The sequence below is a fragment of the Leptidea sinapis genome, chromosome 20 (assembly GCF_905404315.1).
Source record: "Leptidea sinapis chromosome 20, ilLepSina1.1, whole genome shotgun sequence".
Lineage (NCBI taxonomy): Eukaryota > Metazoa > Arthropoda > Insecta > Lepidoptera > Pieridae > Leptidea > Leptidea sinapis.
In genome coordinates, this window is record NC_066284.1 from 6,231,058 (window position 1) to 6,252,394 (window position 21,337).

The 21,337-nt window shown below is 35.3% G+C and overlaps 1 protein-coding gene and 1 long non-coding RNA gene across 3 annotated transcripts in view; one reads left to right on the plus strand and one right to left on the minus strand.

Moving 5' to 3' along the window:
• LOC126970104 (intraflagellar transport protein 172 homolog) overlaps positions 1 to 5,595 on the plus strand; it is a 47,837-nt gene extending 42,242 nt beyond the window's left edge. For both annotated transcript variants that reach the window (XM_050815826.1, XM_050815827.1), the window contains exons 32-36: positions 650 to 746; positions 1,466 to 1,606; positions 2,780 to 2,898; positions 3,552 to 3,660; positions 5,424 to 5,595. In XM_050815826.1, coding sequence (XP_050671783.1) covers positions 650 to 746; positions 1,466 to 1,606; positions 2,780 to 2,898; positions 3,552 to 3,660; positions 5,424 to 5,572 — 615 coding nt within the window. In that variant the 3' untranslated portion in view covers positions 5,573 to 5,595. The remainder of the gene's footprint in view (positions 1 to 649; positions 747 to 1,465; positions 1,607 to 2,779; positions 2,899 to 3,551; positions 3,661 to 5,423) is intronic.
• Positions 5,596 to 8,112: 2,517 nt separating this feature from the next.
• Positions 8,113 to 11,886, minus strand: LOC126970365 (uncharacterized). Its single transcript, XR_007730616.1, has 2 exons — positions 9,298 to 11,886; positions 8,113 to 9,165 (listed from the first exon to the last, which is right to left on the minus strand). It is a non-coding gene; the product is annotated as an uncharacterized LOC126970365 (long non-coding RNA).
• Positions 11,887 to 21,337: the final 9,451 nt, after the last annotated feature.

Sequence of the window (21,337 nt, forward strand, 5' to 3'; positions counted from 1 at the left end):
AGTATTTTCATTGATTAACGCGATTATTTCAATTTAAATAAAACACTTTTAAAAGGATTAAAATGCGTTTAATTGTAACTGTGTTTTAACAATAATTTTTGCTTTTCAGAGGACAGCCCCCTGAAAACGTGCTCTGAAAAGGTGACGAAAGGTCGGGTTAGCAAAAATAATAGTTAAAATGTAACTTTGACGCAAAAACGAATGTAAAAACACAGTTACTAATACACGCGTTTTAATCCTGTAAAAGGGGTTTTATTTAAATTATGAGGTCCTTGGTATTTAAGGTGGTTTGAGCCAAGGGTCATCGGATGACGTATTCGCTGATTTCAAGTACAGTTTTGACATATTTTATCGATTAATAATAACAAGATACTTACTCTGTTTAACGCACAACCACACTGGAATAAAATTTCGAACGTGTATCCATCACGGTACAGAAACTATAATTTCGAACAGCGAATTCTGCAGAAATACCCGTCTCTCTAAGACGTAACACAGAATACGTACATAGAGAGAGAGCCATTAAAAAACTTTCAAATATAAAATAAACACAAATACAAATATTTTAATGTGTGTGTTACTATTTGTGCGTGTATGAGAGTCCTATAAATAATATATCCCTACTAAATCATACATTTATATTGAACAGGCTCTTACCTTACTGATGGGTCTTCACGTGCCACTGGTATCATCGAAGGTAGCGCGCTCCTTGCCCCGGTATTGCGATATCATAGTAGCGGACGTTGGTGAGTATTACTTGAGTAAGACTTTTCCTAAGATACTGTTACCTATTAGTATTAATATTAAGAAATACACGCTCACCCCGACATTGAACACGACAGAATAAATATTTTAATTTAAGATGTAAAAAAATTAATGCCTTGCTTGCCTTAACATCTAATCTTAAATAATATGTTACAAACCAATATTGGCTGTAATGTGTCGTGTGTAAACACATACAATCTATAGATTGACCAGATTTAGTCAATTGTACGTAATATTCTTAATATTTGTCAAATTATGTTAAGGCACTAAATGCCAGCGACCTTGAGCGATATGAGTTCACGGCTTCCGGTCCGCCATCTATGTAACAAAGCCAATATTTTCAAAATTCTTGCGTGGAAAACAGTTTATATGCTTACGATCCTCGTTATTCATTGCTAATCTGAATAAATATACCTACACAAAAAAGTACAAGCTATAAGAATAACTTTTCTGAGAGTTGTACTAAAATAATGCGTCATGGCATGCCAAAAAACTTGTTTAACTGCAAGGAAAAGTGGTAGTTCAAAAAGGCTCTGGAGTGTTAACTATAACCAACAGCAAGCATAAGCAACCTACAAATAAGACTTAAGGATATTTTTAACAGGATTAAGTAGTGTTCATAGCTCGAAATGCTATATTGTCACCAAAAAACTTGTCTAAAAACACCTTGTTTGCGTGTTTTCTGCTTACTCTTCGCCAGCGTTCTACTCGTGTGGCGCTGTTATACGTGAAGAGGGTAGCAGCAGTGCGCGGGAAGCGTTCGTATTTCTAAATCACTGCCTGGATCTCGTTGAAGCCGCTGAAGAAGATTCAGCTCATCTCCTTGACTATACTGATTTCGGTAAGCATTTGTCACTGTGCTATGTTTACTTTATCCAATAAAGGCATGAGAACTGTTTGGAACTTTTTCCATTTTAATAAATATGTTTTGAGGTGTTGAACTAGATAACCGTACATATTATAACACCAGTACTTTCACGTCTTTGCAAAGCATTTTACTAGCTAAATTCATATTTGCATAACCACCCTATTTTGACGTAAATATGTGTAAAAATTTTAGGAGGTGAATGTAAAAACATAAAAAAAAACGTAATAGCACTACTAAGTGCTTAGTAGTAAGTTTATTTGGTAGGGTGTGCTGAACAATATATAGTGTAATATTCATCGTGCTATTACGTTTTTTTTTATGTTTTTACATTCACCTCCTAAAATTATTACACATATTTACGTCAAAATAAGGTGGTTATGCAAATATGAATTTTTTAATCATTCGTAAAATATAAGGGTAAAGTAGAAACTGCCGTAAGTAAAATATATTTGATTAATCAAAATATTTGCCCTCGTTCTCTATACATTTCCACTATCACACGGGAGGGTCATTTATGCCTTGGGGTAGAACTCTGAGGCTGGACTAAGCAAACCCCCGCGGCTGCCTTCACAGGGCAATTTGATTTGACTCACGAGATTTTTTTTTAACCATATAAAAATATACAAATTTGGGAAGAAATGGTGTCGGTTGAGGCCAGGTATTTGAGAGTTTCTAAGTGTAGGTTGTAGGTTGACTTGGCCATACCACTAAACAATCTAATTTAATACAACATGTCTTACTTGTGAGATGCATTGTGTTTTTAATGAAATAAATAAAAAAATACTTCATATTTTCATGCGATGGCGAAGCTAATGTATATATCTAAAACATAAAATATTTTCAATATTGATATGGTCACTATAAGATGTTGTTAGGATAGGATGTAATAACTTGGTAGTAGTATCTAGTAGTTATCAGAAATGACATCAAAAAGAATTCTAAAGGAATAAATTAATAGAAAATAAATGCCTTTTATGCCTTTTTATGCCTTAAGACAGAAGGAACCTTAAGTAGGGACTAAATAAATTGACAGACTTGGTATAACATGGATCTCACAACTTTTTACGGTAGAATAACTAAATTGCGGGACTTGTTTATACTATGGTAGGTGATAGCGAGTTGGTATGATATTATGGTCTCTTATAGAATGTACAGACTGGTCCAAGTCTCCCCTCCTGCTAGAGAAGTCCTGCGTGAGCGGCCCTGCGTTGGAATCGGTGCGTGACTGGGTACTGGCAGTCTCCATGGAGCGCACTGTCGAACAGGTTAGTACTTCCTTATCATTCTCAAATTTGATATTTATGTAATAGGAAGATTAATACTATATGTAAACTCAACCTTTTGAAATATACAGCAAGAGAGCTTGAGCGGTATCATTGCCTTAGTTAACATTAGAGTACTTAAGGGTAGAGAGCGTCTAACAGTGCTTCACCATCTTGGTTGGTTTGGACTTCACGGCCTTCACATTAATTTAAGAAAGGAAAAAAAAAATTATGAAAGAAATCATAAGATCATATTATAACGTGTCTACCATAGTAAAAATATTACAGAGAATTAAATTGCAATATTTTTATTTTGACGCGTTTAGCAAGATAGTCACAATTTCTCATACTACTCTGAAAGAGCGGCGATATCACAGCATGAATCTATCACAAATCACGTTTTTTGCTTACAATGACCTAGCTTGTTTATCTAGCAACCCGTAACATAAACCGCATAATGATACCTCGGCTAATGTAAACACAAGTGGCTATACCATCCGCGCCGGCTTTGGCGCCAAAACAGCTGCTGAGCGGGTGGCGTCTGCGTGAGAGCTTAAGTAAATTCATTTTCGTCTCGATAATACTTTATACTAAGCTTTTCTTAAAGTAATTAATTATTTTGGTTAAGTAATAATATATTGTTTTTAACTGCACAGACGTTGCCCGTGGAGGGGGGAGGCATGTACGTGTCGCATGCGGGGATGGAGCCGTGCTGCGTGCTAACCGGGTATCCGCTTGGCTCGCGGCTCGTCACCTTTACTAATGGTAATTATCTACAAACCATCTATTGAACTCATTTGGTTCATAGTTAGTAGTTAGTAAATTCACCAGCTCCTAGCGCTTCAAACGGAAGCACATACTGGGTTTTCACAATTTTTTTTGTAAAGTTTTTATAATTTCTCGTTACACAATACAGAAAATAACAGAAGAGGCTTTTTTCAATAGTGAATATCGCGAATTTGTGATTTGCTTGCGATATTATCATGAATGTCAAATGTTACCAAGTTGGCAAGAGAGTTGTCTCTGGTTGTCTCGTGTAATACAAGAGCAGTGTGGCAAGCCACCATCAACTCAAGTGACACATGAAGACAGGGACAAAAGTAGTAAACACGTGATGTTTGACTTTGATGGCAACGCAATACACAACCATGTATACCCGAACTATAGAAGTGCTGGAAATATAACACTAGGAAAATTAATAATGTCATTTAAAGACTATGAATTATTTAAATGGAGTTTGCAGTCAAATGCGATAAAAGAAAAATATCACACAATCATACACCTAGAGGACTACACCTTAGAGGTTGAGAACGGCTTAAGAAGAAGAAGAAGATCACACAATCATAAGTGCACAGATATTGTCTTGGCTCGGATAGACTTTTTGAGAAGAGCCAAACATATTTAAAACTGGAATAAAGTCATATTTGTGGACGAGACTTAGCTTCATGCGAAGCACACTGTACCGAAAGCGAGGACTGATAACATGGCCAATCATTCATCAAAGTGCCTGGAGACACGAACTCAACGTCTGCTAATTACGTACCCAGGGACAGCACACGGCTCAGTACCAAACTGTTTGTTTGGCTTTTAAAACAACAAAAACAACAGAATAGATCAAAATTCGAAAATTTCTAATGTTTGGCTGGTATTTAAGTATTAATGAAATATATTTATGCACCAAATTTAATTGCTAGGGATAATGCGCAGTAGGTACCATACCGTACAAAAGTACAAAGCTCGAACATTCTGCAGCAGAAATAATGGCTACAGAGCAAATGCATTGAATTCAATGAATATAATATGTTGAACTTGTATTTGGTTATATGTTACCTCGGATTAAAATCGATACTGGTTCAAAATCTGTTGGTTCTCCAAACTCAATTGAGTGGAACTAAAATAAATTGCCTTTATTTTATTTACGGTATGTGTGGATGCATCTACTGCACTACTTTAAGTATGTACTCAATAACTTTAACTGTGTTTTTACTTATTAATCTACATTTTTTGACTTACTCATGTAAGGCATTTAGTAATTGATGTTTGTGTATTTTGTTGCTTCACTTTGCATATATTGTAATTGAAATGATTTGTAAAATTAAATTGAATATAAGAACCTGTAATACCATTCTGTTTTGAAAAGAGCAACCTTAGAGATTCTTGCTCGTTCTTCTCTAAGGAAATCTGCCTTCCGAACGAGCTGTATGAAAAAATGACATATTTCAAGTGTAATGCAATTCACCTACGAAATAAAATATTTTTGTTTGTTTGTTTGTAAATAAATAACAATCATACTAGTAAGATGTGAATCTTTGGTAGTCCGTAAAAGAATGTAAAAGCCTTTAGGGCTACCAGCAGAGAGGAGGTTTTTAGTCGGTAGGGGGGTTTACACCCGAGCACACCCGACATATGGGCCCCGCTTCGGGGTCTTCAATACTTCAATCCTCCTCTCGAAAAAAAAAAAAGGTCCGTAAAAGTAAGTTTCTTGATGACCTCTATGAATGTCTTTTGAATATGTTGTCTAATCACAGGCCGCTGCGCAAACCGAGAATGGTGGTCTCGTGTGTCACAGGCCGCTCGTAACGAGGCCTCTCGCGATCGAGGCCACCACGTGTCGGCCACACTACTCGCCCACATCACGGCCTGGTGCGGTCCAGCAGATTTCACTCTGATTCATTAGACTCAATAAATTTATTGAACAAATTGTGTTTTATAAATGTAGGTAAATATACTTACCCGAACTTTGACTCACTTGAAACAAATTGCAAATGTAACAAAAGAGTTAAATAAAATTGATTGAGTGAATGATGCGCTACAAGCCCGCGTCGTCGGTTACATTAAGTACTTAACCATGTGGTAGTTATACTAAGTATAATAAGGAATATGCATCTTATATAATATATATTCATATTGTGATTGAACCCCATACAATCAATGAATCACCATAAATATTGTTATTTTAATTAAAACTGTCCTTTTATTTTCTATGTAGGTATGTATGTACATTAGAGTAATTTTGTTGGATAAATAAGTGATAGATATTAAATTCAAATAATTTGTAATGAAAGCTATAAATATTTTTTAAATAGAGTAGCAATGGAACTTCTCATTGAGCTCAACCTTATCCGACGAGGTTGTGAATGGTAAATATTTTTTCTCAAACATGCATGGAAATATTGTCATTATTTTCGAGAAAGAACACGCGAAGTAACGTATTTTCGGACAAAGAAAATCAAATCCATTGCAGGGGCGTTTCTTGGATTTGGAACATTACAACGCTCCTGCAATGTTGTATCAAACGGCGTGCTGGGGTTATTAAATACTCTTTGATCGAATCTCTTTTGTCATTCAAATTCAAATTCAAATATTTTTATTCAAAATAGGATTTATAATCACTTATTGAACGTCAAAATCTACCACCCATTCAAAAGAGACTGCCTCAGACCTGAGAAGAATGGGCGCATGAAACTCAGCGGGCTTTTTTTTTTATATAAAATATGCATTTCATCTTGGCATACCTTAATCTCTTTGCGTTTGCCTGTCGGCACAGATGATAAAAAAAATTGGCGGCAAAGCTGAAAGTTCGTCTTGATTTGTTATTTACATACCTACTTAGAAAAAAAGGGCGGGAAACTTAAGATCGGTCGCACGTAATTTTAATAATTTTTCATTTTATTTTTAAATTTCATTTAAATATTTAGATATTTTGATCAGATAAGTTGTAGTTTGTATATATTTTAGTAGTTAGTTTTTATTAAAGTGTTAATTTGTGTAAATTTCATCCTATTGGTAAGTCTTCTTTTCTTCACTTTTCTATAATATGATGGACCCCCCGGATGATCCTGGGGGGACAGCCCCTGATATAGGTCATGTAGTGACAATCTCTAATAATGACGAAGGTAGCACTATGGATACAGATGGTTCTGTGTCTCAGACATCTAGTGGCCGTAAAAGAGTGTCAGCTCGACTCAGAATATGCAGACACTGTAATAAAAGACGACGAAAACACCGTAGTGATAAGAAAGATATTAAGGAAAGTGATTGCAAATGTGTAGACATTACTGACAAACAAATTCTTTCCAAAGTCGATTCCTGCAATAATTCTTCTATAGTAGTAGAGACAATACAAAAAAATAACACAGACACTCCACAACAGCCACAGCCCCCTGTTGCAAGGCTGTTATATAACTCATTAGATGCTGCTCCTTTTGTTGTACACATTCAGAAACAGTATTCATCTCCCGATGATAATGTTACTTTACATCCAGTTACATTTGGTCGTTTTCTCAAAAGAAATTCTATTAAAAATATTGTGAATGGAAGTTTAAAAAGGATAGGCCGGAATAGGTTATCTATTTCTTTTTCTAAGTACCAAGATGCAAATGACTTTGTTGTAAACAAAAATTTAGAAAATGAAAAATATAAGGCTTTTATTCCATCATTTTCTGTGAGTAGAATAGGAATAGTCAGAGGAGTACCAGCTGAGTGGTCTGAAGAGGAAATAAAAGATAATGTTTCTGTTCCTATTGGCTGTGGTCCAATCATAAAAATTAGGAGAATAAAACGAAAGATGATGATTGATGGACAAAACCATCTTAAATGTACTGAGTCTGTGGTATTTACTTTTGATGGACAGTTTTTGCCTAAACGAGTATATATGTGCTACACTTCTCTTACTGTAGACTTGTATATATATCCTACTATTCAATGCTACAATTGTTGTCGGTTTGGTCATGTGAAATCTCAATGCAGATCTAAACCAAGATGTTTTAGATGTGGTCAAGGACATAGTGGTGATAACTGCTCTGTTCAAGATGATTTTATATCTTGTTGTTTATGTAAAGGTTCCCATATTGCAACTGATAAAAAATGTTTAGAATATGAAAGACAAAGAGCTATAAAGGAATCAATGGCTAAAAACTGTATTTCCAATTCAGAAGCTTCAAAGATACATCCATCTGTCTCTCGAATTTCATATGCAGATACATTACTCTCATCACCTAACATCACTCCTAATACTTTTCCAACCCAGCATCAACATTCAACACCTAAAGCTATAAACAATACTTCATATAAAAAAACTGTTTTTGTTAAACCAAAGCCTCCACCTACACTTAGCAAAGGATATGACAAATCTGCTCACCAAGAAATTTTAAGGGATTTTAATATTCCCCAACCCTCTAATGGATGTGCATTAATTAACAAAGAAAATGAAAATCCTTTGGAATCCTCAGTAATTGATTTAATTATTTCTCTTATAAAATCTCTTAGTCAATCAAATGAATTTTCACCGTCCAACGCTGCCTTATTAGTTTCTGCAATTACTCAAATTTATAAACCAAATAATGGACAAAGTTCTTCAATGGAATTGTCAAAGCATCACTCCTAAAAAAAGTGATCTTATTTATTTATTAAATAAATATAAACCTTATATCTGTGCTCTTCAAGAGACATGGTTGAAACCAGGATCTTTATTTAAGATTCGTGGTTATTCATGTCTCAGAGAAGATCGTGTGGATGGGCATGGCGGAGTAGCCATGCTTGTGAAACACCCTCTTTCCTTTTCTCTCTTCTCTATTCCTTCTCACAGTAATGATTTTTCTATTATTGCTGCTTTAGTTGAAAATATCTGTTATGTATCTATTTATATACCTCATCCTTCTTCTGCACTCTTAAATGAAATTAAAGATATTATTTCCATTCTTCCGAAGCCTTTTATGATCTTTGGTGATTTTAACTGTCGCCATGAATCCTGGGGTTACTTATCTTCTAATAGTTATGGTAACACATTAATAGATATATTTGATTCAGTGAATTTGTGTATATTAAATGATGGTCGTCCTACACGACGTTCTCATCCTGACGAGGGCCCAAGTGCTCCAGATTTAACAGTCACAACACCTAATCTTGCTTCTTCTTTGTCCTGGGATCCATTACGATCTACTTTTGGTAGTGATCACTTCCCACTATTATTATCATTTCCAACCTGCAATAATAACAATAAAGTATTACATAATACTTATTCTCCTCGTTTAAAATATAAGCTTAATGATGTTGATTGGGATTTATATAAAGATCTAATAAAAAACAAAATTATTACACTTCCAAAAATTAATCCAGGTACAGAATCTCAGTGTGCAGATTCTTTAGCAAGAATCTTTATTGAGGTTGCCAATGAGATATTTCCAAGTAAAAATAGCTCTTTGGGTTTTATTCCTTCTCCTCCTTGGTGGGATAACGAATGTACTGAGGCAGTAAAGAGAAGAAAATATGCTGAAATTACATACTGTCAATGTTCCACTGATGAGAATTTTGAAATTCTTACAAAGAGTATGTCAGAAACTTCAAAATTTCTAAAGATAAAGAAATTTGATGGCTGGAAAAATTTCTGCTATTCAATATCACCTGATGTCAAACCATCTCTTGTATGGCAAAATATAAGAAGGTTTAGATCTGCATACAAAGATTCATCTCCAAAATCAATCCCTTTTCATTTAGTTAATAGCTTTTTAGATAAATTGGCTCCACCTTTCGTTCCTGAAGACTTAATAATTGGTTACCCTGTAATAAATATAAATAATGATAACTGTTTTGGTTTAAACAGTATATTTTCTCTCACTGAACTAAAAAGTGTATTGTCTCATGTAAAGGATTCTGCTCCTGGACTGGACGGTATTCCGTATTCCTTTATCTCTCATTTAGATGATGATGCTTTATTTTATTATTTATCTCTTATAAATTCCATAGTGACATCTGGTAACATCCCCTCCACGTGGAAACGTCAAGAAATAATTCCCGTACTGAAACCTAATAGGTGTTCTTCAGACCATTCTGCCTATCGCCCAATCGCACTTTCTTCTGTTTTGATGAAAATTACAGAACATCTTATAAAAAATCGTTTAGAATGGTTTGTTGAGCATAACGGTCTATTATGTGAATCCCAATTCGGTTTCAGACGTGGGAAAAGTACTATTGATAGCTTAAGTATATTCATTTCTGATATTCAATTATCATTTTCAAATAATAAATCAGTAATAGCTGCGTTCTTAGATATAAATTGTGCCTATGATAATGTCGTAATAAGTATTTTAAAGAGTAAGCTTTTACAACTTAATATACCTCTGCTATTAACAAATTTTATCATAAACATGCTTTCCGAAAGATACATAATCCTGAAACTAGATGACAGGAAGTCAATTACTCGACTTGTTTCAAAGGGCCTCCCCCAGGGATCAGTACTTAGCCCAATATTGTATAATATTTATACACACGATTTAAAATCATCACTTAATAGTGTAAATGTTCTTCAGTATGCTGATGATCTATTAATTTACTGTCGTGATATTTCTATTGAAAAAGCTAGTTCTTCTATAACACAACCGCTGATAAATTTAAAAACTTGGTTGGACTTAAATGGCCTTGATCTATCACCTGAAAAAAGTACAATAGTTTTATTCACGAGATCAAGAACTCCTCCTCCTATTTCTATATTTTATGAGGGTTATCAGATTCCAGTTAAAGATAATGTTAAGTTTTTGGGAATTGTCTTAGATTCGAAACTAACTGGTATCCCACATTGTGATTACCTAAATGCTAAATGTGAGCGTACTCTTAATATTTTAAGATGTCTGTCAGGTGTTTGGTGGGGTGCGCACCCTTTTTGCATGAAATTGTTATATAATGCTCTTATAAGAAGTATATTAGATTATGGTACATTCTTGCTGGAGCCTGGTAGTGTTAAGGCGTTTAAAAAACTAGATCTCATACAGTCCAAAGCTTTACGAGTAGTTTCTGGTGCTATGCGGTCAAGTCCTATCAATGCTCTTCAAGTAGAATGTGGTGATCCTCCACTACATCTACGTCGTCAATATTTAGCAGACAAATTTATATTCCGATCTTTTCAGTTTCTTAACCACTCTCTTTATAACAAACTTCAGAAACTTTCTCATCATATAGATTCATCTGCATATTGGTCAAATAAAAAACCACCTTGTCTAATCAATAGTTTTAAGAAATTTATCAACATAAAAGCTCCTATTCATCGATCCATTAATTATCCTCTTTTCAGTACTAGCTTTGAAGCATTAATGTTGCTTCCAGAAATTAATTTTAACTCAGATTTAAATAAGCACGATATTAGTACAAATTTTTCGTTTAATCTTCTTAAAAATACTGTTTGGGTTGATTACCATCATATTTACACAGACGCGTCTAAACATTCCTCCTCGGATCCCGTTGGTGTAGGTGTCTATCACGCTCAATTTAAAATATCACAGAAAATTAAACTACCTCCGGAAACATCGGTGTTTACTGGGGAATGTTATGGTATTTTTAAGGCTATTGAATATATTATTCTATTTAAACTTCCAAAAACAATAATTTTCTCTGATTCAAAAAGTGCCTTACAGTCTCTCAATAGGTTCCCATTTAAATCAAAAAAACATTTCTTCTGTTGTCATAGAATTAAGAAATCTATTAAATAAATGCAATCACTTTGGTCTTTCTGTGTTGTTTGTATGGATCCCCAGCCATAGCGACATTCCTGGTAATATAAAAGCAGACCAACTAGCTAATGAAGCCGTGGTCGATGGCGACATTTTCCCTTATAAAGTTTTTTGCCAGGATCTAGGTGCTCTTCCTATAGTTCACCTTCAGGATTGTTGGAATAGACTTTGGACTGAAACTGGTCAATCAAAAGGCAGGAAATATTTTAACCTTCAGCCACTTATTTCATTTAAACCATGGTTTTTCCGTGCCAAATGCAATAAGTTAGTATGTTCTTCTATCATAAGAATGCGTTTGGGTCATGTTTGCACTCCTGTTCATCTTAACAGATTAGGCATTGTATCTACTGACATGTGTGAATGTGAATCCGATAAATGTGATCTAGATCACATTTTCTTTTCATGTTCTCTATACGACCGCTCCTCATTCCTGAATGATCTAATATCTCTTAATGTTCCTTTTCCTACCTGTATATCCTCTCTAATTATGTATCCATGTAAATTTTTATAAAATATTGTCATCTTTCATTCTTCAGAATCATATCAAAGTTTAAATATTTGTAATGTTGTGTAAGTAGCAAGTATATATGTATTTTTATGAAATTTTTAATATCCGTTTCAATCCTCTTTCTACTTATCTGATCCTTTCCCGTGTTCCGTATCCTTTTTTAACTTAGTTTCCCAATCTTTTAATTTACGTTATTGGCAAAAAGTAAACGCTATTGCCAAAAGAAGAAGAAAAAAAAATACCTACTTAATAAATTTAAATTTAATAATAATTAAAATGAGTTTCAACGGTTCAGAGAGTGAAATGGAGATTATTTGTACTACACCAGATTTAAGATCAGAAGCCAAATTGGCAATGGAAAACCTGCTTCCAGCGAAGTCAAAAGAAAAATACATGAAAATTTAATGAGTTGGAAAAACAAGAAAAAAGTGAACATTTTCTCCGAAACAGTATTTTGGCGTATTTTTATGAGATTTTTAAAACTAAAAAGCCATCAAAAAGCCAAAAACATTATGGGCAATTTATGCCATGCTGAAATGTACAGTTCATGTTAAAAACGGCTTAAACCTGAAATTTATGGGAATTTAACAACTTTTAATTTATATTATATATAAATAGTGTGTTTTATATTCCTGCATTCTTTTGAGGAAAGCACTATATATGCCTCGGCGGTAAATAGCAATTACCTGTCTCGTATTCAGTGAAGTCCTCGCCTACGGCTCGGCCTTCAAACTCATACTCGACCTGCAATTGCCTACTTCCCGGCCTTTGCAATAATATACTATATAATTTTTGAAATACATTTGTTGGACCAAAATGATCTGTTGATCTCATATTAATTACTTCGGATAGTTTTCTACAACGGACAGGGTTGCAAAAGCACGCAATATTTGTGTTATTAATATTATTATGTTTGAATCGCCTTTATCTCGTTTATAGTTTTTACATACTTATATATAAACAAATCTTAATATATATATAAATTACGTGACACGTTGTTTGTCCGCGATGGACTCCTAAACGAATGAACGGATTTAAATGGGACCAACTCCATGGAGTGCAGTTTGGTCCAACTGAAGAGATAGGATATTTTTTATTTCGATTTGGGACCCATAACTATTTTTATTTTCAATATTTGTTTTGTATGGACATATTTTCTATGAGAGAATTTAGTGACGCACGGATTGACAGTTCCGCTGTGAAACAATTTCATTATAACAACAGGGAGCATTTTTTACGAAATAATTCTTGATGTTTTGAAATATTATTGGCAAATTCTTATAAAACAGTATTTTTTATTATCTACAGAACAACGTCTGTCGGTTCAGTTAGTATGTTAAAGAAAATATAATATATTTTTTCAGTTTAATAATTACATATTGCAGAACCCGTTAGTTGAAACAATTTATTACATGGCGGCATTTGCAACCTTTATATTAAAGATGTTTTGGAAATGAGTTCCTCGTGAATGTATTTATTATTTTTCTTACTACTTTACAACCCTCTCTTGGATTAAGTACAGATGAATATTTTTGAAATAGACAACTGAGAGAGAGAGAGAGAGAGTAGTCGAGTTGTCGTTGCGTAGAGACGTCGCCTCACTGTGTTTTTTCTACCGCATTTATCACAGGGATTGTTCAGAAGAGCTGTTTCACCTGATTCCCTTTCCTTCTTTCCTTTTGAATTTCCCCTTCGTACGACATGCCACAAATGGAATCAATGAGCTTCCTTGTCTTCCCAGGACTACGAAATGGGTACTTATGACAATAAGGGACGAGACGAGCAGGACGTTCAGCTGATAGTAATTGATACGCCCTGCCCATTAAAATGCATTGCCGCTCAGGATTCTTTTTAAAAGGCCTTAAACGCTCCTCCTCGATGTTGCGAGAGTGTGTGGGCGGCGGTGATCAATTAACATCAGGTGACCAATCCGCTCGTTTGTCCTCCTGTTACGTAAAAAAACATCAAAATTTATTGATTCTACCTACCAAATACTAAGGATGATAAAAAATAAAAACACTTGTTGCTATAATATCAGATTTTATCACATTTATTAAATAATAATATAATTTTACACACAATTTACGTACAAGAAGTCAATTTGTTTGGTTGTCGGTATAAAGAATAGACTCAACAATTAGATAATTTCGATTTGACATAGCTGCTTGTTGATATTTCAACGATTCTCCATCTTGCAGTTTCTTTTATTTTTCATTTATATCGATAACCAAACAATTTAGCTCTATGAAGACACAGTATAGTATTTAAGAAAACTTTAATAGTAAATAGGTTCTACGTCGTGAAGATATTCCAAAATTATGATTTATCACAATGAAGTTTACAGGTACGTAGATTGTGCACCAGATTCTATTAAGATATGTAGCACGAGGGTTCATCGGGTAATAGATTCGAAATTCATTCAGGCACACAATATATTTTAATTTAAAATCTTATATAGAATATCATTCTTTACACTAATGTTAAGATAGTAAGCGTAAATGATTTTGACTTCTTACAACTACCAGTTGGCAAAAATCAATACAATTTATTATCTAGGGTTTAGGATTTTATTAATACAACCAGTTGATTGAATTAATTCTGCAATTAACTTTAATTATATATGTTTATAAATATATAAAGAATGATTTGAAATATTTGATATAATCCATTTGATAAAGTTAATAAATTTAACAATAATGTAAATATATATTTATAAAGCTCTGGACCAACAATGAAGAATATTGATATTTTTTCTTTGCTAGATGTTCTATCATTGTTTCAATTTTATTCAACAATCCTCAAAAATAATAAGAGACGGTAAATATTAGAAGAAGACTAGGACTAGGAAGGCAAGTTCAATAAGATTTAGACATTTTATTGCTGAAGAGTGTATACACAATTATTTGTACATTAAGTAGACATAAATAGCTCTACATTTTATGAAGTTAAGTGCTTATGTAATAAAGATATATTGTCAAGCAAGTCTAAGCTATATTAGCATCGGAAGAACACAGATATACGTCCTATAGATATGTAATTTGTCTCTAACATCAATTAAAATATCCATTAAAAAATAAACTATTTAGGCCTGTTTTATAACGCCGTTTTAGTTCTACATTCAAACACATATAATATCTATATACTGGTTTTACCATTAATAAAAAGATTCTACACATGTAATATGAATTATCTTGATTATTATTATATAAATACATTAGATTAGTGAACAGTGAGGGTACAAAGACACATTATATAGTGTTAGTATGAAGTAGCAATGTTAAGGAATACCTATATAAAAGACCGTTACGATATATATCACGAAATTAGTTGTGCGTAGAAAATTTTTAAAAATAATTTATATTTACATTTTAATATAGTTTGACACAATGAAAGGTAGGGTTCTACGAATGTAGGTAGATTAGTTTTGTAGGAAAAAATCACTAAAGCACAACCTTGGAATAGAAATTAGTACCTAGATGTACTTACATACTAGGTATCTTAAGAAATTTAATCATATAAGGCAAAGTTTGAAGTTGGGATCTTTTAAGACGAAATTTTTCCTAAGACTTAAGTACACATTTATCTTAGGCTTAAATTACACATATAGTTAAGTAACTATTAAAATATACGAATTTCATTAAATGAGTTTGAAGTTGAGAATCAATATTTGAGTAACTTATGTTCGGATACAATACTTTGATTTAAATATTTAAGTAGCTATATACGCTGCATAGCGAAAACGAAGCTAATCTATGTGGGTTCACGATTTACTATTTATCAGTATTATATCCACGACAAATACACATTACAACATATTAAAATTTACAAAAGGTGAGAAAGAAAAGAAAAGAAAGCCCGAAACAAAATGAATTCTAAATTATAGGAAGTTACCACTAGAAAACAGAATAAATCTTCGCCCTATCAAATTTACAGATCTCAAACTATCAACCCTTAACGTTTATGTGGCGAATATTTTTGTATAAGCTCTTGCATCTTGCTTATTGCTGCATGCATACGAGAAAAGCAATTAGTTGTAGTTTAAGTGTTAAATAAATAATACCGTAAATTAGAAATCCCTTTTTAAATAGCTAATTTGTAACATAAATATATTTTATAATGAGAGCTAAACTACAAAAAGTATTTAATCATTAGGTACTGAAATCCAATGTTATTACTTGTTCGGTCGAAATAAACAACAGACATTTCAATGGCAACTGGGGTCAGTAATCAGCATATCATTTTTTTTGGGACTACTTCGTCGATAACTATTAGAATTACCACATCTTAAAGTAGTCAATGTAAGAATTTAAGATTAAGATCTCTATGCAAATAAGTCGTCAGAAGGATGACTACTCGATTTTTTTTTTAATTTTGAATTAAAAAAATAAAACAATTGATGTGGCAACCCTATATAGTATTGTCACGCAAATTGCCCGACTGGTCGTACGACTGGTTGAGTTATTGAAGCCGACGCGGCCGCGGACGTCTTAGTCATCGTTGCGGTCCGGCGACGGCTCCCTGGATCAGTCGGGTGACTCGTCCTTAGCGAGCGAGCTAGCAGGGAACAGCGGGTACCAGCCATACGTGCGCTGGGGCAGTGTCAGCTTGTCGAGGCATATCTCAGCGCCACCCAGTGCCAGATTATGTTCGAAACCTCCGCAACGTTGCCACAGCATTACTACCAGTATACGCCCAAGAGCTTCATTTGCCTGTGGACAATTTAATCAGACATTAACAACTAATCTATTAATATACCAAAAAACTATATACAACTGAAAGGTAAGCCGCAAGAGTACGATGTGCTAAAACTTAATAATAAAACGCATAACTTATGAAAATTGTTTGTCTAAAATTTATTTATTTATTGAAGGAAATCCTACGGCTAATAATACATTGTAATATGAATTACAGAATATAAAATAAACAGCTAATTAGCCGTTTTCATATATAGAAGCACAGAAATAATTTTATTTTAACACTAGCCGTTCCCGTGCGCTTCGCTGGGCGAATTTTAAAAGAAAGTAAATTAAATTTTAATCATCTTATTACTAATACAATAAAAAAATAAGTAACCATAGACCATCTAGGATAAATTTCGCATCGAATGGTGGTAGTTTCATGTCGATACAATCAGTAGTTTAGGCTTGAAAGAGCCTCAAACAAAGACTCTTACCATTTTCATTATATATATATATATATATATAGAAGATAGACAGATAGAAGAAGAACTCCTGGCTAAGCAACTGCAAATTGCTATGGCACATGCATAAAAACATTAATCGATCAGTCTTGAGTTCTAGAGTTCTTTCTCGTTCGCCATATAAAGGAATTTTGTTTCTAATAGGTGGAGAATGTGGGTTGATATAGGGGAGGATTAAACCATGCTATAATGCAGGTATTTTGAGATTAATTTACTATAAGGATAGGACTATCAACTGTATCAAAAACGCTTTTGACCAGGTAAGCAAGATCAGCAATTTCACGTCTTTTATCTAGTGGATGAAGATGATGACTTTTACACTGATCTTCATAATCAACGGATTTTTAATTTTATCGAAGACGATAGTGTTATAATAATAATAATAATATGTACTGGGGATTCCACATTTGGGAACTATATCCAAGATGACTTCTTTCTAGGGCATAGTAAGTTCTCATTATGAAACCAAACATTTTAGACGCTCGTTGTATGATTTAAATCGATGTGTTTATTGAACATTAATTTATTATCATGTAGAACATCTAAATCACGGACACATATTTTTTTTTGCCAGAAGCTAACCTGGATTGATACCTTGGCGGATCTTTTACGGGAAAACGATGAAGTAAAACATTTAGAAGGGATGAGGTCAAGCCTAATGCTAGCATAATAAACTTTAAGTTGATTGAGATCAGCTTGGAGACCTAACACACCACAAGGAGAAGATATCACGGAAACAATTTACATATCATCGACAAAGCAAAGAAGAGATGAGTAGAGACGTAACAATAAAGGTGTCAGCAGCGATCCTTGCGGTACACCACTGGGAACGTCTAACCAATCAGAGGTAAAGTTGCTTATCACAACAGCTGGAGATCTATTTTTGACGTTAGACGCAAACCAGCGCAGCAAATCTTTTCTAAAAGTCACCTTCAAAATATCCAACAAATGACTAAGAGCAGATTGTGATGGATCGAATCTATCAAACGCCTTACTATAGTCAGTATATATAACATCTACTTGTTGTCCTTTATCCATATAGTCCGGACTTCATTAAATATTAGATATCAAATTAGAAACGAAGAAAAGATTGAACGCGGCATATAACTGATCATAAACAATTTTTTCAAACAGTTTGGCAATTATACAAACTTTAGAAGTTGGTCTATAAATTATTGCTGACCTAGACTTTGACTATACCAGGGACAGTTTATTCGATGAGTAATTTTTGAAAGAGAGAAGCGATGGGTTATGATATAGTTTAAGCACAAGAAATTACGACATCAGCCCATAGTTCAGCCTTAAAACTTTTATTCTAGACTCTGATGGATGTGTGTTTCGGCCTATGCAGTAAGAGTACGCTTTGACATTTACGTCCCTAAATCGTATTGGTCCAGGAATGTAGCCGGCACATTATTCCACAAAGTAGCTGTTTGAGTCAAACAATCCTAATGCCACTTGCGCTATTGTGGAATACAAGACATTAACTTGGTGCTGATTAGGTTCTGTGTTATGACGCGACTTCCAATAGCGCAACCCGGCTTGATTTTAAAAGTACTGCCTAGCTCTCTGGGCACACCAATCTTTTTAGAGGCCAAATCGGCCTTCCCTTCCAGATGATCACCGAACTGAAAGTCGTTCGATATATCAAAGCCAAGTACGCTAATGCTATGGTAGTCAACTGTGTTTTGATTGGGTGCAAATAGACCAAATTTTTGCGGCCCCATGCGGCGCAGGCTAGACCAAAATATTCATGGAATTGGTAGTATATCCGACTGTCAAGAAATTACAAAACCATTAACCATTAATTAGGCGCATGTATATGTTTGAGTGTTTAGACTGCGACAGCGCTCTTTCTAGCTTCTTACCTCCACGCGGGGTACGAAAATCAGTTGCGAACAAACCACCAACCCCTAAGCACACGTCGCTGTGCTCTTGGGTGCTGACCCCATGCGACCAATTACGTTACATTTTTGGCAAAAGATAAGTTTTAATTTATGTGTTTTTACAATTTTTAGTTAATTTATTTTGACTAATTATAGTGTATCTTGTTTTGCATAATATAATTTATGTATTATTTCTGTTTTAGTTGTCATTATGAATCAAGAAAGACAAATACGGCAATGGCTATAAGAGTAGTCGGATGAAGAGCAAGATATGGCGGGTTCTATCTCGTAAGATGAAATTGCAAATGATATTCCTGTACATAGTAGCCATGAATCGGTAACTGAGGTCCAAGAGTCGGAAAATAGCCAAAATGTTTCTGGGTCATCGGAGGATAACTGTTTTCTATCTATAAATACTCAAGGAAATGGACCAAAGTGAAATGATCTAAAGTACCAAATAATACTAAAGGAGGGGTCGACTGCAATGATCAACTATGCGCTAAGGACTAAAGTCACGAGAAGAAAGACGGCCATAGGCAATATTTTATCATATTCTTCCAGTTCTTAAATCGAACACTGACAATCTGCCAGTTAGATAACAAAAATAATTTCAAGAGCTGTGATTTTCTTAATGCGCCTACTTAATGGTTAAAAATATCTGATTATGACAAAATTGCTCGAAATATAATCTTCCGATGGCATTGTACCTGATACTTGAGTGTCTGTTTGAAGTGTGGCTCAGTCGTGCGACGAATGACTCGCGTCTTGCGTTTGTGCAGCCACTTGTCACCATCTCGAAGGTAACACTTCACGTAAGAGTCTGGTACCTCACCGTTCACGCCATACACGCGACGAGCGTGCGAAACCTGATTTAGAAAAAAAAAATATTAGAAAATAAATACCGATTTATTAGGGTATACATTCCAAATGAAATTCACGGGTAAATAGAAACTCGATGTTGGAGAATGTTCAAATTAACAAACGATACATTCATGATTAACAATGCGAAAAACAATAAATTTATTTTATTAGATATTTTGATACAATGTTAAGTTTGAACCAATTTATACCCTTTTTCCTATGTTTACTGAACCAGTTAATCGTCACACTAGACAATCGCAAACAGAATATCGTGGGATCGACTATTAAATGTTTACCTCCAGCTCGAGCTGTCCCTTGATCATGATGATGCTGATATTGATCTCGGCATGCAGCGGCGGCAGGTGCGCGTTCCGGGGCGGCATCTGGCCCGGCCCCAGCGGCACCTCCTGCTCGTCAGCGACCGCGTCGCACGCGCCCGCCGACGGTACGGCTGCCCACATGCTGCCCTTGCGACCCGTCGCCGTGCCTGCTCGCAACCCCACACAGTACTTCCCAACCACTCGTCAACCACCCCGTCCGCTCGTCCCCACTCCCACCCCGCAACCCGCCCGACGAGCCCCCAATTATATTTCAAAATTCCATCAATTGAACATATAACAAACAATACAACAATATGAGAACGAACCATTCAATCGAACACTCAATAAACAATACATAAATAAGCACGCATAGCATCGTGCTAAAGTTAGATTTATTTAATTAATTGACATTTTCCTAAACACATAGATGGAAGAAGAAGCATGTCAACGAGTGCAGCCAAGAGTGTAGTCCAGGCTCTAATAGTAATTGCTTGAAGCGGTCTCCGGTTCATTACGATGGTATAAAGCATTCCGTGCTATGAACATAGCCACTGATCGGTCGAGGTGTTGTCAGAGAAGTATTGATTGTCATGCGACTGGCGGAGAGTGCGCTAGGTCATGCGCCGCCGCCGATCTGCGGCTCGAGCACGCACTGCTCGCGTGCACGCGTCGGGAACAACTAGCTTAGACTGTGAGTAACCAACTACAACCTACGTTAGGTATATTTACAAGAAACAATTAATATGCATTTCAAAAAATGTATGATAGTCGCGAAAGTGATGAAATACCGGAGGCGTTACGAGGCCATCGAGGTGAACGTAGAGGGGTAGCCGAGTAGACGGTACACAGAAACAGATGAAGTGAGCGTGATCGCCCGCGACCGGGCATGCGTCAGGACAGGACAGTACAGACACAGTGAAGTGATGAGAAGCGTCGGGCACAGCCACATTCAACGGTGCGAGCGCGCGGTCGCCGCGCAAGCAATGTATGACCCATGCTACTACGTGGCCGGCCGCCCGGCGCTGCGGCGCGACTCGCCGCGCCCGCTTCCCGCACCATGCCGTGTAATGCACTCTTGTTTGAACGTGGCATGGTACGAGGAGGCGCTCGGGGCGACTCGGGGGCGCACAGCGCGGGAACGGTCGGCCGTCAGACGTCACAAGGGA